The sequence below is a fragment of the Vipera berus genome, assembly GCF_964194415.1.
Source record: "Vipera berus genome assembly, chromosome: 1".
Classification (NCBI taxonomy): domain Eukaryota; kingdom Metazoa; phylum Chordata; class Lepidosauria; order Squamata; family Viperidae; genus Vipera; species Vipera berus.
This window is the reverse complement of record NC_138202.1, coordinates 121,284,358-121,309,734: the sequence shown is the minus strand read 5'-3', so window position 1 is coordinate 121,309,734 and position 25,377 is coordinate 121,284,358. Positions and strand designations below refer to the sequence as shown.

Sequence of the window (25,377 nt, the reverse complement as noted above, 5' to 3'; positions counted from 1 at the left end):
CACTAGCATGTACTGCCACCTGCTGACTAATGGGGAGATTTTGCAGTGTGTTGAGCCCAGATTGTTTTTGCCAGAATCTGAAACTAAACAGGCTGGAAAACGAGTTAAAAGGGGGCATGCAGAATACCAGTTTGGAGTTTGTTTTTTATGGTCAGTCAAAGAAGTGTCACAATCTCTGCATTTAGTAATCCATCAATATTTGTTCTCCTCTGCCTGGTTTTTTTCCACATAAACACTTAATGCCAGGAACCCATATGTTCATTTTTGGGTGTGTGTTCTCTCGGCACTTGATCAAGCAAAATGCAATTGGACGTTTCACTGCAGTTTTCTTCTCTAAAAAAATGGCTGTAATTTCTTTGGAGCAATTATAGTGGAAGACAGTTGGATAAGGATATGAAAGGGAGAGGATTGTATTGCTCTTGGCTTGCTATTCTACCCTAATATTCATATGGCGTGAATCATGACATACATGAAATCATGCAGTCATTATGCACTACTTATTTGCATGTCATGTGATAACAAAAAAGTCTCTCTTAAGTTGAGCTTCAATTTCAGTGATTTCACAATCATGGTCATGATGTTTTCTTGACAACAGTACAAAAATGGTTTTCTGAGCTTTTTCCAGATTTTTTTTTTCTACTTCCCAGTTTAGTCCACAGTCCTAGATTTTCCAGGTGGTCCTGCATCAAAGTACTAGCTAAATCTGGCCATGTTTAATTTTTCAAAATCAGCCACAAAGCAGAACTAATCCTGGTTAATACTTGTATAAGGACCTTCTAGGAGTTCAAGGACTGTAGACAAAACTAAAAAGTCAACCAAAAGAGAATTACAAACAGCTTCCAGTAAACTACCAAGAAAATTACACAGACACAATCATTAGGAATTGAGGTCAACTTGAGAGTGTCTTTAATAAAGAGTAGAAAACATGGAGGTAAAATGTTTAACAAGCTGCAGAGGAAGTCTGCAGGTATGTAGTGCCCAGGCATTACACACAAAGAATTCCTAACCAGTGCATATTTTGCATGTATTTGCATGTGCTAATATATTAACAATCTATGGTTTAGGAAGAAATATGTCCATGTGAAGAGGTCAATATTTTGATTAAAAACCCTATTAGACTTGAAGTGTAGATAAAAGAAAATGTATAATATATACCCTAGTGTGTAAAATAGATTATGTTAAAGAGCACACAATCAATACTTGTATGTTATTTTGACTTTCTAGTCTGTACAGGAACCAATACCAACTTCCTATTAAGACTAATATGAAGCCTTGTCTGAGCTTATGAAATGTAGTAATCATTACAGTTTGAGGATAGCCTCTAGTATTTGACCTGGAGACCCTATCCAGTTCTTCAAACCATGCTTAACAGTAAAAAATTCTTGGTATTAGGATGTGATCATTCTAGTATCAAATCCTAATATGAAATTGTATACATAAAACAGAACAGACACAAAAGTAAAACTGGGGAATATAAAAGTAATTTAATAAAAACTCTGTATAATGGATATTGGCTTGTAAAAATAGTAAACTACTATATTGATTCAAGGGATTGCATTTTCAGAGTTCAGAAATCCTAGCTAAATCATCTGCTACAACCTTCTTTTCCAAGTCATATCATGGTTGCAAATTAACAGTCCCCCCAAAGGATGCATCATAGTCATAGCCAAAGTACATTAGCAAAGCTTATATTCACTGTTTTTGAATATAAGATTTCTCTTTGTTTCTAAAGATCTCAAAATGTAGCATAAATGGATGAATGAAAATTTCTAACTATAATCAATCATAAGTGTTGAGCATTCAAATATTGAGGATGTAAATTACCAGATGTCCAATATCCAACTCATTTAGGTTCAGATAGTTTGATTAGCTTTGCAAAAAGGAGATCCTCAATATTATGGATAGATGGATAAAGCAATGAAGCAATCTATGTAACTACAAAGCTCTCAAGGTAAAGATGTGAATTTGATGTTTAAGCACTAAAATAAGTTGGCTATACAGCTATTCATATTTGGCAAAATAAAATATTCAAAATGTGCTAATTATTAAAATGGAATCCCATACAAGAGACTTAAACTTAAATGACTATTTGATATTACTGGGCCATTCATTTTCACCCATTTAATTGGGTTTCTTAAACTTGAGTCTCCTATTGTGTTTAACAAAATGGAACATAGCCAACTTTTAATAATTGGTACAATTATTAAATTATGAATAATTAATATAATTCCATCATTTTTCCTGTGATCCTGGATTGGTGACCATATGATTCCAATTACATATAAAAGTAAAGTAGACCAAGAATGCCTTGAGTTCTCCTGAAAGTTTGAAAATCTTACTGGGGACACCCCCTCCCCATTATCTTAGTGATGATTCAGTAGTAAGAAATGATAACTGAATGTGTTGAAAAGAAAACTGACAAGGGTTAGAAACAGAAAGACACAAGAAGAGATACAGAAAAAAATACAGATCTACTGTAAAAAAGAGAAGATATAGCATGTCTCGATAGGTCATTTGCTGGTTTATATGCTGATAAATCATTTTAAAAGCCTGTGTCAGGACCCACCTCAATCCACATCTTAGGAAATAAGAACTCTTGGATGCAAGTTTAGTCCAAAAGGAAAATGTTTACTAGGATGGAATCGATTGTGGCAATACTCATCCATTTGGTCAGGCTCCCATCATTTGCTTAGGTGTCAGGCCCTTCCGTGGGAAAGGGAACTCTCCTTGTTTTTATGGTTATTGCTTTCCTTTTCAGTGGTAAATGAAGATGCAATCCAGATCTGTCTCTCCCCCTCCCTCCCCCAGTTCAAACGTTTCCCTGTTGTTTGAAGATCGCCTTAAGTAACCATCCTCTCCCCCCCCTCGAAGAGATGGCAGAATCCCCAGAATAAGCACAATGTTCTACCTATACATTTATGAAATGTGATATAAATGGATTCTGACAGCCTGCAGAAGTAGGCATGAACCCCCTATAAAAACTCAGTAGAGATTTTAATATAGCTGACACTGGATATACAGTTATTTACCCCAGACCAAAAGGGTACCCCAAAATAAACATCATTCTGAGTTTAAAAAAACAAAAACTATTACACATGCTTGTCTCAGACCAATAATACTTTTCAGTATAGATCATATCAACTTTATTACTATTATTCTGTGAATTCAAATACAAAAATTCAAAAAAGATTCATATTTGTAATTATTAGAGAAATAAATATAAAGAGCACATACAGAAATATTAGTAGTAAAACACAAATGGATAGGGAAATGAAAAGGAACCCAAATTACACCAGTATCCACCAGAAGCATAAAGGGAGTTGGCAAAGAGTAGGCAGTACTCAGAAATTTATTAGCATTACTTTATGCTCAAATACATTTTCCACACATGCACACACACATATTGTTACTACTATTGTTGCTGCTTCTGAGACTTGATTGTGTCTGACTGAAACAAAGGAAGAATTATATGGCTAGCTTAGAAAGAATTCACATTATGTCGGAATGAGCCCTGTCTGTCATCAAATACACACTGTTCAGGAAGCTAAAGTTAATTGTGGTTCCCTGATGAGTTTACATACCTGCTATATGATAGTGCCTTAATTATATCCGTAGAAATTCACTAAAAGAGGCATAAGGTGATTAAAAGTTCCATCACTTCCTATTTGATGAGGTGCATCAACCTTTTTTTTAGAAAGTAGGATCACCAACTTTTTCTGATTTTCTTTAAAAAAAACCAACTGCCTGCTTTTAAAAGCCACACAACAGATTTGGGAAGCAAATGTTGTTAAATAGCGGGTTCTTTGGTGCAGGAATGAAGACGCGGAACAGAGTACAGGATAACTCATTCTTTATTTCGTGCTGGAACTGTACTGGGGAAATGTCTGCAACTAGCCACAAAATATAGTCTAGCCCCTAGGTGGCAGCCAATAGGTTTGAATCAACCATTGCCGCCTGGAGATAGCCAATTGCAGCACAGGAGACTTGTAGTCTGGGTTGCTGGAGAGCCGTTAGCTGCTCCAGCAACCCACGTGGTGTTTCATAAGAGCCTAGTACATAACACCCCTCCCCTCTTAGATCAGACTATAATAAGATCAATTAGTCTCAACAATTGTCAAGACTCATTATCCAAACACACTAAAGTAAAGTGATAATAATAATAAAAATAATAAAAAAACCATGTAGGTTACAATGAGATTAAACAAGGTCGCAATGAACAGGCTTCACAATTTGTACTATTAGACAGTTACAACATAGCACTAGTTTCTGTAATCCAGTGGCAACAGGTTTTACAACAATATATAGCTCTTTATTTTACAACGTAATCTGCAAGATATGAAGGAGGCTTGTGTGCCCTAGAGGAACGTCTCGAAGTTCCCATCACTTTGTGGTCTACCAGCTTGCCAAGTGGGCTGGGTAGACTTGTGTCCCTTTGTGCTCCTGAGTCAAGGGGATTTGATGCACTCTGGCTGGCCTCTCCAGGTTGGCCCACCCCAGAGTCAGACTGTTCGGCAGAGTAGGCATAGAGGTTGCTGGAATTCTGTTGGCTTGCTCCTTCAGGGGATCCATGTTGCACTCCAGAGCTTCCCTGTTCTTCCTCTGGTTCCACCTCAGTTAAGAAGGAGAAGTCCTGGTAGTCCATGTGAGGGCTGGCTTGGCCGCAAGTTTGAGGACCTTGGGAGGGACTTATGATGCAGTCCTCGCTTAGTGGCCATTCTGATCAATGTGTTGTCTGACAACTCGCCCTCCCTCCAACCCCTCTTCATAAGACAGGGGCCCGGATGCTTTGGTAATTTGACCAGGAACCCACAGATTCCCACCATGACCATAGTTCCTGGCCCAAACTCAATCACCCATGTGCAGCCCCCTCGGGGGTTTTGGTCGAGAGGCTTCTGCTGCCACTCTATCTGGATGCAACCTGTCCAGTTTAGTAATCAAACGCCTCCCCCAACGTAGTTCTGCAGGACTTTTGCCTGTAGCAGTGCAGGGCATAGAATGCTGGCAGAGTAAAAAATCTGCCAGTCTGTGATGCCAGTCACCTGTAACAATGTGCTTGAGTGCTTTCTTCGTTGTCCTCACCATGCGTTCAGCTTGACCATTAGAAGATGGATGAAAAGGCGCAGACGTTGCATGTCTGATGAGATTAGCTCTAAGAAAGGCCTGAAATTCAGCAGCAGTGAATTGGGCCCCATTGTCTGAAACTAAGACATCTGGCAACCCATGTGTGGCAAAGAGTTTTCTCATCACCTGGATGGTCCTAGCAGTAGTCATGTTAGGAACTGGAATTACTTCCAGCCATTTTGAGTGGCTATCCTCTACTATCAGGAAAAGCTGCCCCTGAAAAGGCCCAGCATAGTCTATGTGAACCCTAGACCAGGAAGTGTGCATTTCCTCCCACCTTTGAACTGGAGCCTGTGGCATTTCAGGCCTAGATTGCTGGCATGTATAACAACCATGGACTTGACCCTCAATGGCCTTATCAAGGCCAGGCCACCAGAGGTAGCTTCTAGCTAAAGCTTTCATTCTGACAATGCCTGGATGGCCTTCATGTAATGATTGTAAAACCCTGTCTCTTAGGGAAGTGGGAATTATGACTCTGTTTCCCCATAATATGCACCCTTTATGTGCAGATAACTCATGCCTCCTAACAAAATAGCTTTGAAATTCTGAGCCTGGACTTTTTTCCAACCAGCCCATGTATACCCATGACAACACTCTACTAAGTATTTTATCTGTGGCAGTTTCAGCAGCAATGTCCCCTGCATGGAGGGGAAACTCAGGTATGTCCTGTATGGACAATATTCTAGCAGCAGAAGCCAGATTTGGATCCATTAGTGGCAGTGGTAGTCTGCTGAGGCCATCAGCGTGGCCCATTTCCTTGCCTGGTTTGTGAATTAATTTAAAATTGTATGCAGATAGGAAAATAGACCATCTCAACATTCTTGGAGATAGTATGTGGGGGGTTTGTTTGTCCGTTGTAAAAAGTCCCAACAGAGGTTTGTGGTCTGTAAAGACCGTGAAGTCCCTGCCATAAAAATAGTCATGGAATTTTTTTTATTCCAGCAACGATGGCTAGGGCCTCTTTGTCAATCTGAGCATAGTTGCGCTCAGCAGAAGACAATGTCCTTGAGTAAAATGCTATAGGAACCTGTTTCCCATTTTTTTATATGTGACTTAAAACTGCCCCCACCCCATAGGGAGATGCATCACATGCAAGACATACAGGTTTAGATTCTTTGTAGTGAGTTACAGTGGACTTTTCTGACAATAGTGCTTTTAATTCCTGGAAACTTTTTTCATGTAATTTAGTCCATTTCCATGGAGCTTTCTTATCCAGCAGCCTGTGGAGGGGCTCTGCTATTGCAGCCTTATGAGGTAGAAATGTGTGATAGAAGTTTAGGAGACCCAAGAATGCTTGTAGCTCTCCTTTTGATTTGGGCCTAGGAGCCATTTTAATGGCCTTCACTTTAGAATCAGCGGGGTGAATGCCGTTAGCATCAATTCAGAAACCCAGGAATTCTGTTGAAGAAACCCCAATACTACACTTGTTCTTTTTTAATTTGAGGCCTGCTTCGCGAAGCCTCTGCAAAACAGCCTTGAGCCTACTGGCCAACACTTCTGGGGATTCCCCTGCAATAAGAACATCATCAAAATAAGGGGCAGATGCCCTGAATACCCTTGACTGTACGCTTCATGATTCCCTGAAAAATACTCGGTGCAACACTGACTCCAAACTATAAGCGTTTAACTTTGAAAGCCCCCCTGTGAGTCATGATCGTTTGAGCTGTGGCTGTGGCCTCATCAACTGGCAATTGCTGATAGGCCTGTGCTAAATCAAGTTTAGCAAAAATAGTACCCCCTTGGAAGGAGGCTAAAATATGGTTGACCACTGGGACAGGGTAAGCGTGTTGCTTGAGGGCTTTATTTAGTGTGCATTTATAGTCAGCACAAATGCGAACTTCCCCATTGGCTTTAAGTGGGGTGACTATAGGAGTTTCCCACTCCCCACCATCAACACGTCCTGTTCTACCAGCTTATCAATTTCGGAATCAGTTTTATGTTTTAAGGCAAAGGGGACCCTACGAGGCTTAACCCTGATTGGAACTACGTTGGGATCAAGCTTAAATGAGATAGGTGGGCCTGTGTATGTTCCAAAGGTTGAATCAAAAACATCTGCGTATTCCTCGCACACTGATGCGAGGTCTGCGGTTTGTGTCCGGTTTATGCCAGTAATCTGCATACCTAAGGCATCAAACCAATTGAGTCCAATGAGACTCATTCTCTGGCCCCCTACTACTATTACATCCAGGTGCCCCAAAAACCCTATAAACTTAACCAACAAAGTGACTTCTCCCTTAACTTTAACGTGAGTGTTTTGAAAATCCGTTAGAATTATATCTGAGGGTCTTAGTTTGGCCCAATTGTTACTGTGCCTACATACGAAGTTAAAAGTATCTTGAGAAATGATTGAGACTGCAGAGCCAGAGTCCAATTCCATCTTACATGGAACTCCTTGTAGCTCTACCATGAGTTTAAGTTTGGGTTTGAGGGGGCGTCGAGCCCCGGTGCGGCATACACTTCTCTGTAAACTACCACGATGTGGCCTGTCCTTCCGCAAGCTCTACACGTAGCTGAACAAAATCTGCAGTTGGCGCAAAAATGGTTGCTGCCGCAACCGTTCATCTCATTAAGAGAACTGCCTTGTAATTGTCCTCTCACGGCTGGCCGTTGCGGTGTGGCGCATTGGGTTGCTTTTGGAGTTGGTTGATTTCAGGTTCTTCTTCCTCAGAGAGTTCTTCGGTGCATTTGGCGTCCTCACGGTGGATCGTTTCTTCAAACTTTGTCGATTTGGCGGGCTGTACAGTTTGAATGGCACCCCCGGCAGCTTCGTCGGCCATCACCTCATCTTGTGCTTCAGGAAACATTAAATTTGCCCTAGCAAATCCTCCCTGCTGAAGCGTTCTGTCCCATAGGCCACAGACTAGCCGGTCTCGTAGTCACTCTTCTAAATTTGAAAACTTGCATAGGCATGCGGCCTGCCTTAGGCCTGCTATGAACTCTGATGCTGACTCCCCGGGAAGCTGCACTCTTTGGTCGAACTTGAATCGCCAAGCCATCTCAGACATCTTGGGCTGGAAGTGCCCGGTTAGCCCCTTTTTGAGATCTGCGTAAGAGACCGCTTCGATTGGTGTTGGCGCGAAAAGGTTCTCGACTAAATCAAAGGTAGCTGGGCCACACACGCAGAGCAGCGTTGCAGCCTTCAGTCCTTCTTCCGTGATCTGATTGGCTCTGAGGTAGTTTTCTACTTGCGATAGATATGATGGCCATTCCTCCATGTGTTTCACGTCAAATTCTTGCAGTTTGCCAACTTTCGGCATTCTTTCTTGCTGGTTCCTGCGTTCTTCCAGATCCTGCTTCAGGCTCAGGGAATGAGTCCACTGAGAATGAGGTTGCTAGCGTAGCTTGCTAGCCGACCTTGGGGGGGGGAATGCCTCTTCCCTCTGACGTGTGCTGCCTTTCCCTCGTAGACTTCAGCTCTTTATTTGGTGAAGCAGGATCCCAACTTCGTCGCCACTGTTAAATAGTGGGTTCTTTGGTGCAGGAATGAAGATGCGGAACAGAGTACAAGATAACTCATTGTTAATTTCGTGCTGGTACTGTACTGGAGAAATGTCTGCAACTAGCCACAATACATAGTCTAGCCCTTAGGCGGCAGCCAATAGGTTTGAATCAACCATTGCCACCTGGAGATAGCCAATTGCAGCACAGGAGACTTGTAGTCTGGGTTGCTGGAGAGCCGTTAGCTGCTCCAGCAACCCACGTGGTGTTTCACAAGAGCCCAGTACATAACAAATGTATTGAAAGCACAGGAATCCTGTCAGAAATAAAATTTGGCAACTTCAGGTGAAAAGCTTGAGTATTTGGCAACCTGTAAAGCCCAGGGCAGATTTTCTAAGCAGGCCCTTGGCCTAAGTATCTCTATATGTCACTTCTCCTTATTAGGCAAAGAGAGCCCTTGAACAGTTCATTTGTATCCAGGCTCCTTGTAGGCCTCTGAACCTTGAGGATTGAAATGCTGTCTCCTACAGCTTGAAAGGGAAAAGAAGGTCAAAAGCAGAAGAGGTTGGTGCTTCTGCAATGCTTAATTACTGAGAGAGATCAGCTCCAATTGTTGGCTGTAATCAATATTTATTAATTACCACAATTAATTGTGATGCAAAATTAAGGCAGTAATGAGTGGAGTATGTAATCAGGAAGGGCTTGTTAGGCAACCTGCGAGCTAGACAGGGGGCATGCTGGCAGGCAGCCACTTCAGCGCCTCCAGGAGTGGCAGAAACAAGTGAAAGTGACAAGAAGGGCTTTGAGAAGGGAGGGAGGGAACAGAGTAGCACCAGCAATCTGCTGTACAAAGAGACTATGACAAGTAGAGTTTGTTTTTTCATGGTGCTCTATGATCCATGTTAGGCTCAAAGCCGCCTTCTTCCTTAGCATGCTCACTTCAGTGAAAAAGTCAGATGTAATAGCCTTTCATCCTGTCAGGATGGGACAAGCAGAACTATTGACATTTTTGTGCAATGTTACATGAGGAGCCTTTAATAAGACATCTCTGGCAGGCTTTGTCTTCTCTGTTCTTTATGAAAGAGAACATGGGGGTCTTCTGAGTCACAGCCCTCTTTTCAAGTACAATAGAGCAATGGTGGAGTCGTAGGAGTCAGTGTTCGTAGTAGGAACCAATGTGGCCAGATCTGATAGAGCAGGGGTCCCCAGCCCCCAGTCCATGGACCAGTACCGGGCCGCAGCATGCCAGCAACCAGGCCGCACAAACAAGCAAAGCCCCATCTGCAAGATCCAGGCAGCACACAAAACCAAGCACCCTCTGGTCCACGGAAAAACCTTTATGGAACCAGTCCCTGGTGCCCAAAAGGTTAGGGACCTCTGTGATAGACCATATCTGTTCCAAGAATTTCCAGAGATTCAAATACATACCACAGCCAAGGATTTGGCAGAGATCTCTCTGATGGCATAACAATACCTAGACAGAGATTCCTGTCCAAACGCTTCTGGTGTATGTCTATCATCTGTGGCTCCGTGGCCTTTTTAATCAGCCATTATATTCTATATTGTATCCTTTTGATCAATTTCTATTTTGTTCCCCCACAGGCTACAAAAATACCCCCCTCCCCCTTTCCTAGAGTTTGTTTTTCCTGAACTGGACTTTTCACAGATGTTGTCAGCTTTCTTTCAGAGGTCTGTTCTTAAACACCAGCAGTCTTGCACCATTCTGGTTTGGGTAGAATAAAATGGGTTTTGCTAGACAAGAATTTATTTATTTATTTATTTATTTATTTATTTATTTATTTATTTATTTATTTATTTATTTATTTATTTATTTATTTATTTATTTAGTATACCGCCCTTCTCCCGAAGGACTCAGGGCGGTGTACAGGGCAATAAATACCAAAAATACAAAATACAAAAGTTAAAAACAAATTAAACAATTGTGCCCGAATACAATAAATTAATTAAAAACAGTAATTAAAACCCCAAACCCATCAGGCCAGGCCGGCTTGTTCATATGGCCAGGAAGAGAGATTTAATCCTTTTTACATTGCCTGGTTTTTGTCTCTTGTTTCTCTAGAAGCAAGCTTTGCTTCATGAACTGCATTGGCTTCCAGTGTGCTTCCGGGTACAATTCAAAGGGCTGATTGTCACCTATAAAGCCATTCATGGCATGGGGCTGGATTATTTGTGGGATTGCCTTTCTCCATCCATCCCAGTAGATCCAATAAAAAGGGGCACATTCCAGGTCCCATCTGTCAGGCAATGTCATCTGGCAGGACATAGGAAGCAGGCTTTTTCATGTGGCAGCACTTACCCTCTGAAACACCAGACCCCCCCACCCCCAGTCCAGTTGGCCCTTTTTTGCTGGCATTTATAAAGCCTTAAAAGTGTGTGTGTTTTCCCAAGCATGGAGGTTAGGAAGTTAATGGAGCCATTTATTTGTGGCGGTTTGTCTTCAGCTGCCTTGGTATATATTTATTATTATTGTGTTTATTTATTATTATTGTTTGGCTGTATTGAGTTTATACTGTACTCTTACATTAGCTACCTAGTGAGATGGGCAGCCATATAAATGGATTTAAACAAACAAGCTGAATCTAGCTGTTCTTGGTTTTTGCAAGGAAAGAATCACTTTTGCCCTATACAGTAAGTGGCAAAACAAAAGACAATAAAAAAGTTTGAGTAAAGGGGCTGGCAGAAAAGTCAGAAGTCGGTTACATTGGACATTGTCACAGGATTTTATTTTATGAAGGGCATGCAGGATCAACTGGAGCTAAGAAGGGAATTTCATACTTAAACCTAGCAGCTGAGATGCAACCCTTGGGGTAGGTTATCTGAAAATACATGGCACAGATGCATTGTCTGTTTTGTTTGTGAAGGTCTCTTGTGTAATTGCTGAGTGTGGAACTTCCATGGAAGATCAATCTAGGCAATTCATTTGAGAAATCATATGGAATGATGTGTGCAATTGTCTCTTCCCCACAGCACTTCCTCTCTGCTAACATTTTCAGCCCTCTGTTACCCAAATGATGATTCTATGATTCTGTGATTTGATGATGTTTGAAAAATGAAAGGCAATGAGAGAGTGTTGACACTGGGATCTCTCTCTCCCCTTGTTAATCAGAGAATGGCTGGAGGCATCTGGCACAACTAATACTTTGTGGTGGAATGAATCATTAGCCGTCTACAGACAGCAACACACTACTTCAGACAAGAACTGTGGTTTATTTCAGGTACAGCCCTGGAGAAGATGAAGGATACTTTAGCTTTACTTTAAGGTTCTGCACTGCCTGTTGGTATCTGCTGAACAGTTGTGAAGATGCCCTTATCCTGTTGCCCAAATGGATCCCGCCTTGTGTCCAATTTAGATGGCTTTATGGCCCTGACCACAATCCTCCTCTTCTGTGTGATGAAGCTACATGGATTGCTTTACAGGAACTTGCACCAGTAGTCATTGACACAGATACCTAATGAGGACTAGAATATAACCTTTTTAACATCAGTGGCAATGGTCCACTGAATGTTGTACTTGCATTAACCTCTGTTATCCAACATCTACCTGAATCTGTTTGGGAAACTTGAGAAAGCAGAAGAAAACCTGATGTCTGGAGGCTTTTGTTATCTGGAGAGGAAGAAACAAGCAAACTTTGAAACCCTGCAAGAAGAAGGTGCTGTTTGTGCAGTAACCATTTGGCATCTTACTTCTTGCAGCAATAATTCCGGGATATGTTCCCTTGAAGAAAGTCAGTAATCTAGGGCCATCCTAAAAATGGCTAGTGCTGGATAGGCAGGTGGAGAGTCTGGATAGAGGGGTCTGAGATCAAATATAACTGGTATTCCAGTTGCAGGCCTTTCTGAAACATGATGGCTTTGACAGTGTTTACCTGCTTCATGGACTGACTACTGCAGAACACTTTATATGGGTCTACTACACAGAAGCTGGATCTGGCATCCTATTTATTAACTGATACCAATATTAGCACTCTGTAAGTGGCTCAGTGGGTTAGGACGCTGAGCTTGTCGATCAGAAGGTCGGCAGTTTGGCCGGTCGAATCCCGAGTGCCGCGTAACAGAGTGAGCGCCTGTTACTCGTCCCAGCTTCTGCCAACCTAGCAGTTCGAAAGCACGTAAAAATGCAAGTAGAAAAATAGGGACCACTACGGTGGGAAGGTAACAGCATTCCGTGTGCCTTTGGCGTCTAGTCATGCCGGCCACATGACCATGGAGACATCCTCAGACAAGCGCTGGCTCTTCGGCTTTGAAATGGAGATGAGCACCGGCCCCTAGAGTTGGAAACGACTAGCACGCTTGTGCGGGGGAACCTTTCCCTTTCCCTTTAAGTATTATTTAAACTAGTTTAAACAGTTAAGGGATTACAAGGTCGTAAAAAGGGAGTTAATCTAGTTTAAATAGTATAATTCCTGTCTTGTAGGAGCTTCATTGGTCTAATTCACAGTGCTGTAAAAGAACACCCCAACTCCTAGCCATCATAAACTGTCTCAGAAGGATACCATTGTCAATGATATTGAAAGTTTCTAAGAAGTCTAAAAGGTCCAGGAGGATTGCATTCTCCGCATCCATTTCTAGCATAGATCATCCATTAAGCTGAACCCTGACTGAAATGGATATATGCCATAAGAAAGGGGAACAAATGAAAGTATGGATTTACTTTGCTCAGTCACCATGTAAAAGCCAGTATGGTGATTTTTATCTTTGTTAGGTGTCACACTGGGATGGAAAGTTATCTGATTGTAATGAATCTAGAAATAGCAAGAATGCCCTAAAAGAAGAAAGATAAAGGGACAGATTAATTTCTAGAAGATGATAGCAGAGTTTTGATCATTTGTATACCTGGGTCGGACACGACTTCGCAGCTAACAACAACATACCTGATTTTCATTTTCTGTCCAATACAATACTTAACTTGTGATCCAAGTCATTGTGGTTCTCATTGATCATTATTGACAATTGGCTTCAAGTCTCTGCAGTTGAGCTGTGGAAGAACCATGTTACTAGAAATAACTTGAAGCTTTTGCAAGGAGCGTGTTTCTTGTACTGAGCCACTTAGTCCTTACCCCTGCGTGATATTGTAGTTGATTTGAGGTAAGTAGGACCCTGGATGGAGAGTTGCTTAGAACATGTCTCAGAATCTTTTGAATATTAGAAAACCTGCTGCAGATGAAATGATAGAGAGTATTGAAACTACAGGAACCTTGTGGGGGGGAGGAGTGATCATGGAATATTGGAATTCAACATTATGTAAGCACAAGTAATAAAACATAGTCAAACTAGAGTCAATAAACTTAGAGAGAGCTTGGGACGGATTCCATGGATGAGAATCTTCAAGGGAAAAACAACTCAAGAAGCTTGGGAAATTTTGAAAAGTGAGGTTATAAAAGCCCAGTCTAGCACAATACCCACAAAGAAGAAAAATTACAGCTCTTAAAACAAACCAACATGGCACATAACTAAAGCAGAATATCAGCAAATAGCCTGAGCCTGAAAAGGTGAAGTGAGGAAAGCTAAGGCTCAAAATGAACTAAGACTTGCAACAAAATTCAAAAATAACAAAAAAGGCTTCTTTCAACATAAAAAACAATAAAAAAGTTAAGGAAATGATTGGTCCATTAGTAGGAGAAAGTGGCAAGAAGGTGACAAGCAACAGGGAGAAAATAGAACTACTTAACTTGTTTCTTGCATCCATCTTTACACAAAGGGGAAAAACAGTCCAACTTATCAAAAACAGTATTGTAAAAAACAGATTAGAAACACAAGTTAAAATAGGCAAGAAAATGGTAAGTGAGCACCTGTCTACCCTAGATGAGTTCAAATCACCAGGACCAGATGGATTACACCCCAAGGTAGGAACTGGCAGATGTGATCTCAGAACCACTGAACTATATCTTTCAAAGATCCTGGAGCACTGGGGAACTACCAGAGGACTGGAAAAGAGCTGATGTAGTTCCCATCTTCAAAAAAGGGGGAAAAATGAAATCCAGGAAATTACAGATCTATCAGCCTGACCTCAATACCTGGGATAATCAAGCAATGAATCAGCAAACATCTAGAGGCAAACAAAGTGGATGATCACTTGACTCTAAGCCAGCAGTGTGCAGCAGCAGCCAAAAAAGCTAATACAATCCTGGACTGTATAAACAGAGGCATAGAATCAAGATCATGTGAAGTATTAGTACCGCTTTATAAAACCCTAGTAAGACCACACCTGGAATACTGCAGCCAATTTTGGTCACTATATCACAAAAAAGATGTTTAGAGTTTGGGAAAAAAAATCAGAGAAGAGCAACTAAGATGATCAAAGGCCTGGGGACTAAAACATATGAAGAACGGCTGCAGGACTTGGGTTTGGCTAGTCTAAAGAAAAGAAGAAATAGGGGAGACATGATAGCAGTATTCCAGTATTTGAGAGGCTGCCACAAATAAGAGGAGGTCACTTATTCACCAAAGCACCAGAGGGCAGGACAAGAAACAATGGCTGGAAACTGATCAAAGAGACAAAGCAACCTGACAGTGAGGACAATTAACAATTAATCAGAAATCATGGGTGCTCCATCACTGGAGATTTTTAAAAAGATTTTTTCTTATTAAATCTTATTGCATTCTTTGCCCAGGTGACAAAATTAGTGGACTTGGACTTCAGTAAGGCATTTGATAAAGTAGATCACAACCTACTACTTGATAAGATAGAAAAAGTGGGTTAGACAGCATCACCACCAGATGCAACTCGTCTATTCTGCTGTCTCCAGGCACTGCCACGTCCTATCATCTTCTTCTTCTTCTTCTTCTTCTTCTTCTTCTTCTTCTTCTTCTTCTTCTTCTTCTTCTTCTTCTTCTTCTTCTTCTTCTTCTTCTTCTTCTTCTTCTTCTTCATCATCATCATCATCATCATCATCATCATCATCATCATCATTATTATTATTATTATTATTATTATTATTATTACTATTATTATTATTATTAAGTGGGAGGGAGGTCTGTACATTAAAGCGTCCTGCAGAGAAGATACTGGAAAAGCACTATCTATCCAGGAACAGACAACCTGGAGCCTTGAGAAGATTTGGCCACATTCTTGTGCACTCCATTTGTTTGTGGCTGGGATTGATGGGTACTATGATCCAAAAATGCACCAAATTCCCTGTTGTAAAAGAACCCAAGTAGGTACTTATGAACTATTACTGATAGGAGGAGTGAAAAAAATAGCAGAACAATTTATATCATTATTAGGAAAAGAAACTGTTCCTACTGGCAATGGGATATTTATCTTGGACAAGCCAATTCACACATCCATGGGATTGGGATTCTCAATAAATTGGCAGGCAATGGCTCAATCACAAGGAAGCTTTGTGTGTAAATGGACATACAGAAGCCGTGCCAATGGGTAGATCAATCCAAGGATCTTGTTGCTGTCTCTCTGATGCTAGGCCAAGTGCCCACTGAATGTATTGTGTTGCCATTCATGAATTTTGTGAATGAGGCTCATGTGGATGGATGTTTATAGCAAGGAAAGGTGGGCATTCTCATGGAACAGGACAGGAGGGAGAAATGTGAAGGTTGGACTGGGAGTACAAAAAAATTGGAGGGCTATTTGCAAAAAAAACACCCCATTTATTTGATCAGCAGCATCATGATGTTTATTTTGGGAATAAATATAATTCAGAGCCTTGTGGCCATCAAACCAAAATGATCATTCTTAAAATGAGATTCTCTCCTTTCTTAAAATTTCCTCTTTTAGCATAATGTTGCAGTTATGAGATGATGGGATGAATATTCTATTTCTTATTTATCCAGAAGACCCGCTGATTATAAACAGTTAAAATTTCATTTATCAGCAACACTCTATGAACAGATAGCATGGAAGGTATGTTTTTTTCTTTTCAGAATCACACCCATGAACTTCTCTGGACTTATTTACAGAGCAAGGGCTACCAATGTCCGCCTTTTATTGCATGTGTACAGGTTATCTGCTCTTACTTTCTCTTTTTTATTTTGTGTCCCATTATTTGAATTTTTTATTAGCCTCTCTTTCTAAGTCCCCTGAGATCTCTGCCTGCCAACCTTATAAAGAGATGGCCAGTTAACCTTTACTTGTTTTAGCGGAATGCCAATAATCTATTCTTTCATCATAGGCTTATTTTTCATTCTGAAATTATGACATACACACACACCCATCCTGAGGACTAAGATGCTATGAATTTTAGGACATGGCTTAGCACACAGGTCTGCAACCCGCGGCTCCGGAGCCGCATGCGGCTCTTTCAGCCGTCTCCTGCGGCTCCCAGTCCTCTGACGTGCAGTCCAAAAAAAAAAGTGGGACTAAAAAAGTTCAACCAATCAATTCAAATATGCAGGGTAGGTGCATATCTGGCCTTGGCTCCACTCTTCAGTCAAACCCTGTTCTGCGTATGCGCGCATGTATGCGCATGTGCACACAATTTTTTGCGGCTCCCAGTTTTTCCTTTTGTGAGGGAACCGGTTCCGAGTGGCTCTTTCACTGTTTCAGGTTGCTGACCCCTGGCTTAGCACTACAACCTGGGGAAAATATGAAATATAAACTTAGCTTCTATTTCAGTTCTGTTTTCTTGGCAATCGATATTCTTTTCTCCCTAGTCTCTGAACAGCACTTCTATTATACCTATTATCTCTGTTAATAAGCCACCCATTGGTTTTGACAAGAACTACTATGGCTTCACCTACTGGGATGATCAAAGGATTGTGTGTATCTTGATTCTACAGGGAAAAAAATCCTAAAATATTTCTGATAGATCCCATAGTTCAGAAATCTGGACTATCAGACTGACAGTGACCAAGGAAAAAGGGAATTGATTTAAAGTGATTAGTATTAATATCCTGATAGCATCTGATAAGCACCAAAAGATGGGATTTTTTAAAAAAATATTTATTAAATTTCTATAGTCTCTCAACTTACATGTAGGTGACTCCAGTTTGTTTCAGAAAGCAGATGAACTTCTTGAGAGCCCAAGATACAAAAGTAGCTAACATCACTCCTTGAGGGATATCTGATGTTGGATTTCATGTTGGTTCCCCTCTGATTAGTACCCCTTTCAGACTTGCCATTGAATACTAGAGGTTGCTATGGTCTTTGATTTCAAGCACCATTTCTCTCCCCTTCTCCACCCCGTCTCAGAAAAATCAGATAGTTGCTACATTGTATATAATAAAATTACAAAAGCCACTGGTTCACATCAAAATCCTTTCTAGTGGTATGTTTGCTTCTCAGTAACTAGCTAGCTGCCTTTGAGAAGTGCACAATAAATGTGCCCTCTGACTTTGTAAAGATGGTAGTATTCTTTGTTTCTTGTGTGGCTATATAATTTCATTCCTCTCTGGATTGTTTTATATCCATCTCTCTTTTATGCTGAAGTGAACAGTGAATTGTCCCCTGATGTGATGAAAGTAGCCAAGAAATAAAACTTTATCAGACAGGACTGGATCCCTCCCTCCCTCCCTCCCCCCCCCTCTCACTCTCTCTCTCTCTCTCTCTCTCTCTCTCACACACACACACACACACACACACATTAAGCAAAGGAAGGAAAAGAAAAAAGAAATATTTCTTGATTATAACCTCCAGCATATTAGCTGAAGCTGATGGGAATTAGAATCCAGTAATATTCGGAGTACCACAGGTTTTTTCTTTCCTGAGGAAAGAAAAATGTAAACAGAGTGAAGAAAGGATTAATAATAATAATAATAATAATAATAATAATAATAATAATAATAATAATAATAATAATAATAATAATAATAATAATAATTTGGAAGGGACCTTGGAGGTCATCTAGTCCAACCCCCTGCTCAGGCAGGAAACCCTATATCATTTCAGACAAGTGGCTGGCCAGTCTCTTCTTAAAAACTTCCAGTGTTGGAGCATTCACCACTTCTGGAGGCAGGTTGTTCCACTGGTTAATTGTTCTAACTGTCAGGAAGTTTCTCCTTAGTTCTAGGTTGCTTCTCTCCTTGACTAGTTTCCATCCGTTGCTTCTTGTCCTGCTTTCAGGTGCTTTGGAGAATAGCTTGACTCCCTCTTCTTTGTGGCAGCCCCTGAGATATTGGAATACTGCTATCATGTCACCCCTCACCCTTCTCTTCGTTAAACTAGACATACCCAATTCCAGCAGCCGTTCCTTTTATGTTGGATTGGAATAGCCACAGATGAAGGGAAATCTTCCCACTCCTTGTAACCGTACTGATATCTGTAATATTGTTGGCATCCTCAGAATACTGGACCCCTTTGATCTGTCCTTTCTCCACAGGTCTACACCCGCTATGGAAAATGCTACACATTCAATGGTGACCGAAACAAAGCACGGATGACTCGCCAGAGTGGGATGGGGAATGGGCTGGAGATCATGTTGGACATCCAACAGGAGGAATACTTGCCCATCTGGAGAGAAACCAGTAAGAGCTTGCATGATATTAGGAAGAGACATGATTCTGGAGTCCTTACATTATTAGTATTAGTCCAGAGGGCTATCTCTATCCTGACTTTCTGTTTTACTCCTTTTATCCATGACAGATATTAAGCAGCACAGTGGCCCAGAAGTGAAGATACTCACCTCTCACTCAGAAGGTTGAGAGTTCAATCCTACGCAGCAGCAGATATTTCTCTATCAGAGAAAAATCTGCAAATTCCGCTTAGGCACAAGGAAGGGCATCCAGCCAGTAAATACTCAGCTCCGTTCAGTGGCCCAAAAATATTGATTAAATGACTATTTGTCTAAGGGTGAAACTAACTAAGAGTCAAAAATGTGTTAGTTGTAATAGTAAAAAATTCTATACCAGAATTCTGTTCTCCTCCAGATGTGTTGGGAGTTGAAGAGCCAAGTTCCCAGAGTTTGGAAAGCTGCTGCATACCCTATTCAGTACCTGAATATCAAACAAATATCCAAATAGTTTGGTTATCACTACATATTTTATGTTTTAAACCAAGCAGGGAAAGCATGCAGATGACAGCTTTTAGAATTCTTTCTAATCCCTTAGTAATAAATGCAGTATGGGTCATGTGACTGGGAGGGTGGAGGGAAGCTCAGAAAGAAGAACTGGCAACTCCTTTCCAACACTGGTTTGGTTTGGAAATAATACAAAAATTAATTATGGTGGATATGCCACCATGTCAAACTCATGAAAAATTAACGTAGCAATTCTAGAGATCCTGGCAGCTTATCTGTGACCTTTTTAAAAGCTGTAATATATAGCCATTAATAAATCTATCTATATATATATGACTGCTTTTATTATTTAGTAACTAATGAATCCCCTTGACAAGGCAGGAAACAAACACAGTCATAAGACGGGAAGAATAGAGAAATGAGAAGTGAGTAGCATGAATACGTTATCATGGTCGTCAGATGAATGAACACATTTCCCTGAGGTCTAGCCCTCCCAAAAGAAATCCTAACCATGGCACCACCACTTCTCATTCCAGATGAGACATCATTTGAAGCTGGAATCCGGGTACAGATCCACAGCCAGGATGAGCCACCCTACATTCATCAGTTGGGATTTGGAGTCTCCCCTGGTTTCCAGACTTTCGTTTCCTGCCAGGAGCAGCGGGTGAGAGCCAGAAAGTAGAAGTTGCTCTAGCTTGGCAAAGAGTGAATCGGCATTATTTGGGAGAAATTGATAATGGTGCGAGTAAGTAGGAGGGCTCATGATAGCACATAAAAGTTGATAAGAGTGAACAGAGGCCCAGAAAACATGCTTTCCTTGTTTCAGCACCTGGACACCATTCTCAACTTCATTTCCCCCAAGATTATATTGGCCCTGGCTCTGATGGCTTTTTGCAAAGCCTCAAATATTTGGATGTGTTCCCCGGTATTGGGTCAAATTCTTATTTGAGGTTCTTGTTAATGTACTGTATATACTGTGATTTTTTGAATTGCCAAGGTGAGATTGGAAGCCAACTAATTCAAAGGATGAAGGGAGGGAGGGAGCGAGGGAGGGAGGGAAGGAAGGAAGAAAGAAGAAAGAAAGAAAGAAAGAAAGGAAGGAAGGAAGGAAGGAAGGAAGGAAGGAAGGAAGGAAGGAAAGAAAGAAAGAAAAAAAGAGAAAGAAAGAAGAAAGAGAAAGAGAAAGAAAGAAAGAAAGAAAGAAAGAAAGAAAGAAAGAAAGAAAGAAAGAAAGAAAGAAAGAAAGAAAGAAAAAAGAAAAAAATAGTTTTCCATGATTCGGTCCTTTCCTCAGTATGTTTGTTTCAATTTCAAACTGTCTGGGAGATTTGGAAATTGTAGTGCCGCACATCTGGAAGTTATAAAACAGGAGAAATCTGTAATGTCGCATCATGTTTCTCAAATGATGTTCATCCCTTGAGTCAGCTATGAACTGTAAAAAATCAAACCTGGTTGGACTATTAACTTTCTTTTGAAAACATTCTCAAAGGATTTGTTGGTTCATTTGTTCAATTTTCTCAGTCAATAACTCTGGGTGGCTTACAATTTAACAAATATTACAATTAAAAATAATAAAAACATTTTAAAATAATAAAAACACCAAAAACATCCAAAGTAACTGTGCATAGCCACCGAGATACTTGATCAGTTAGTAATACAGCTAGGAAACGGGGCCCTTAACACATTCAGCACCCCAGACATGGGAACATAGCCAGGTTTTTAAGGCCTTACGAAAGGCTAACCGAATATCATCATAACAGAAATCCAAGGACTTCATAGGACTCTGATTAGTAAGACTGGCTGGAGGAGATGAAGGCTCTGTATACTACTAAAACTCTTATTGCGAGCAGCCATTTGCTAGAGGGAGGGAGGAAATGGCAGAATGACAGGGAGGGAAGAAGGGAGGAAGGGAAGCTCTCCCAGCTTCATACAAGGAAACTCAACGTGGAAACTGGCAGGAAGTTAGAAGTCACTCCTGCTTCCACTGCTCTTTTGCCCAGCTGTGGTCATTCGGTTTCTGTTTAGGAAAGGAAATATCTCTGAAATGATGATCCGATAATGCACGGGTCATCTAGTAGTTGTCAATAAAAAGCATAGTCAGAGTTTCACTGAACAGAGACGTCTCTCCCAGTCAGTTCCAGTCCACACCCAGAAGTAGGTGCCAGATGTAAACTACTGCCGGTACAGTGAATTCTCCTGAGGAGATCATCCTGTGAGTCAAGCCTGAATATTTTAATCGGGCTCTTGCTTGAAAAGGAGTTAAATAAAGTAATAACTCCATTAGCCGACAGTCAAAAAAGACAGCAGCAGAACATATTTTCAAGTTATTCAGTACATTTTGCAGTTTTTCATCTCTAATGCAATTTGAAAGAAGACACCAAAATACCTTTCCAATTTTTTAAGGTGGCCATTTTTGTTTTCCTTGTCTAGCCTCTTCTACAATGGGCCAATATTTCTGCGTTATTTAAATTGGTTTAATGGATATTCGATTTTTTCCAGGGAACTGTGGCGCTTGTAATTCTATGGGATAAAAACTTCTAAAAATAAGCCCAACATTTCACAAAACTGCAATTCCCAAGAAGAAACCATGAGAATTTAAAAAAAAAAAGAAATGTAATTTTGTAGCGTAAATATGTTCTATGAAAGAAAAAGGGGGCAATATTTAAGATTCTGGAGCTGATCACAAAATAACTCTTGTCATTATTTGAGTCCAAGGAAAAACGTGAGAAGATAAATACAGTTCCTATAATTAGAGAAAGCTGTGGAGTCTTAAAATCATATGACTCAAAAGTCATTCCAAGAAATATCCTTGTACAGTATTAAGCATTATTATCTTAATTGCACCGAATAGGGACAATTTAATATCTCTGCTCCTGCTCCACCCCATTGCCACACATTTTCAGATTAAATGTCATTAATGCCACCTGGCTTTCTTTGAATTTCAGCATAAGGCAGGGGTCAGTTTAAAAATATTCAAACATATCAGTGAATTGGTTCATCTTTCCTTAAGAAAATGTTAAAAGAAAATATTGGCATTAAAGAAAATATTCAGAGCAAAAGAGAAATCAAAATTTGTGCGCTGAAGTTTCATTTCCTTGCATCCTGTCAAACTCTGTTGGAATCAGCTTGATTGCTCACTCCTTATCACATCATTTCCTCCTTAGATTCTGATCTTGAAGTTAGGTACGTTCCGGTTCTCTGCCATTTTAGTTCTCATCCCCAGGAGCTCTTTGAGGGAATTTGGACCAGTCACCATCTCTAAATCCAACCTTGCTGCCGGGAGAATAAAACTGGAGACAAAGTACTCTGCCTTAACCTCCTGGAGGAAAGATGGATTTCAATCTAATGTCTAATTAATATTAGAAGATGCTGCCTATGTCTCTTACGCTCAGTGTTACTCACAGCCTAATCCTGTAGGATGTGGAGGCTGTAATAGTAAGGGATGGGTTTTAAAGTAGAGATTTCCTAAGTGCAGATTCTTAACTGTCTCTGTGTGTAATAATTTAGAAAAGCAAATACACCGACATGAGATGTTAAAGAATCCCATAAAATCAGAGGCAACTGTAAAACCTTCTAGCCTTAAGAATAAAATTCATGGTTAGTACTTCAGGTTTAGCGTGGAGAAAAATGGGAAAACATTATTTACAACAGAGGTTGCTGGCTACTGTAGAAGGAGAAGTCTGGCCTCAAAAAAGGATTTCAGCAAGAAAATATATTCCTAGAGTTGTGGCCCACCAGACAGCATTTTTGGTACAATTATCCAGTTCTGGAATTCCTTTCCTGTTCGTTCATGAATGTGCCACTCCTTCCAGTACTAGCCTCAGTGCTATGGTGCTATGATGCTTTTCCGGCCTAGCATTGCCCACCTTTTCAAGTTTTTTAAAATTGTTTGGTAGACTTTTTAAAAAATTTCTTAAGCACATTGCTAGTTGTGTATTTTTAATCAGTTGCATCCTATTTGGGGATTGTTTTTAATGATGGAAAAGTCGGGTAGAATGTTGGATTGCATACATGCATGTATAAGGAGAGGCTTTTTGCGTAACAACGTCACTGGACGAGCACTGCTTTTTCTTGGTGTTTAGCTTGCTCCCCTTCTCCTGCAGCTGACATACCTGCCCCAGCCTTGGGGGAGCTGCCAGGCCAGCCTGAAGGAGGAACAGATCCTGCCTGGCTACGAGAGCTACAGTATTGCTGCTTGCAGGCTGCAGTGCGAGAAAGAGGCAGTGGTGCAAAACTGCCAGTGTCGCATGGTGCATATGCCAGGTAAGGGAAGCCTTCTAGACCTGCCTCACAGGTGGCTCCAGACCTCTTGGTTGCCTGGAGAATCTGCTCCAGAAACTGATTTGCCATGAGCCTGTGGGGCCAACCTTGGCTTTGCTCACATCTGCTCCTCACATCTGTTCCACTGATTTGAATGTCACAATCTGACACAAAGCTTGGCGAAACTTTTCCCTCCATTTGTTTCCATCTTCAGAAGTCTTTCATCTGATAAATATTTGATTGTCATACCAACATTAAAGGTACACGAATCCACACAAATATGGAGCATTTGTATACCAGTCTTGTTTCACTAGGTCAGGGGTAGGCAACCTTGGCTCTTTTATGACTCATGGACTTCAACTCCCAGAATTCCTGAGTCAGCTATGCTGACTCAGGAATTCTGGGAGTTGAAGTCCATGAGTCATAAAAGAGCCAAGGTTGCCTACCCCTGCACTAGGTATTCTCTGATTATGTTGAATCACACACCCTGTTATCCCAAGAGACATCTTTTTGAGAGGGACAAGACGGGGAGACTGCTTTGAATTCTCCCTTTCCTCATACTATACTCCATATCCTGTATGGCAGGGAAAAAATAATACTTGATCCAGCCCGCCCCCACTTCCCCTTTCCAAAGTTGTAGCCATTATGGACCAACTAACTTCAACTTAGAGTTTTGCCCTGAGTCCAACCTAATGGAACAGATGTGTGTGTGTGTGGGGGGGGGGTTCTCCATAACAATTACGGTCTAGAATTTGGGCATTCTAAGTGGGAAACTGAACTATTTCACACCCTGGGATATGTAGACCTGCCAACAATTCTACTTATGCCATTTTTCAAAAGCTCTAATGCCACCTTCACTCCCTTATTATTTATAGGATCTGTCATTGTCAGCATAGGCTGCAGTGCAGTGGTGGGATTCAAATATGTGAACAACCGGTTCTGTGTGTGGATGCCGCTTCCAGAAGCCCATTCTGGGTGCGGGCAACAAAAAATTAGCTACCAGTTCTGCCAAAGTGATGCAAACCAGCTGAATCCCACCACTGCTGCAGTGCAATCCACCCCACCAAATGCTGGAATACCTTGGATGGCCTCTGGAAACATATATTCTGTCTCCTTGACCCATATTTCTAAGTACAGAGAGGGCAATGCTACTGACATATGCACAAATCTCACTGGTCTTTGGACTCCATATATTCAACTATCACCCAGGTTACTGCCCTAAATAATATTATTTAGCCCAGAGAATTGTTTAACTATGACATGAGGCTGACTTTTCCCCACTTGGTGTCCTGCATATGTGTTGAACTACAACATCCATCATTTGTTATGCTGACTACTTGGTGGTGATGGTAAGCCCAACATGTACAGAAGAGAAAACTATGTTACACTGGCTTCTAGCCAATGGATGCATTTGTACCAAGGAAGCAGAATAAACATCCACACAGCAAAATTATTAGGCACATTCTCTCTGTCCCAACCCTAGGAGTAGCAGGAGCTCAAATCTGGGTAAAGCAAACATCTCTAGTTAACTACTGCCCAGGTTCTTCTCTTTCAGGAAATGAGACCATCTGTTCACCCAATGTCTACATTGAATGTGCTGATCACACACTAGGTAGGTAACTTTCGAAGG

The 25,377-nt window shown here is 41.0% G+C and overlaps 1 protein-coding gene across 7 annotated transcripts in view; it reads left to right on the top strand.

Moving 5' to 3' along the window:
• ASIC4 (acid sensing ion channel subunit family member 4) overlaps window positions 1-25,377 on the top strand; it is a 107,786-nt gene that overhangs the window by 58,152 nt on the left and 24,257 nt on the right. For 5 of the 7 annotated variants that reach the window (XR_014025853.1, XR_014025854.1, XM_081323144.1 and 2 more), the window contains 4 exons: window positions 18,852-18,996; window positions 20,024-20,151; window positions 23,570-23,750; window positions 25,303-25,359. Coding sequence is in view for 5 of the 7 variants with exons in the window: in XM_081323144.1 (XP_081179270.1) it covers window positions 18,852-18,996; window positions 20,024-20,151; window positions 23,570-23,750; window positions 25,303-25,359 (511 nt within the window). In the remaining 2 variants the exon portion in view is untranslated. The remainder of the gene's footprint in view (window positions 1-18,851; window positions 18,997-20,023; window positions 20,152-23,569; window positions 23,751-25,302; window positions 25,360-25,377) is intronic. The other 2 variants (XM_081323143.1, XM_081323141.1) reach the window with 1 other exon arrangement.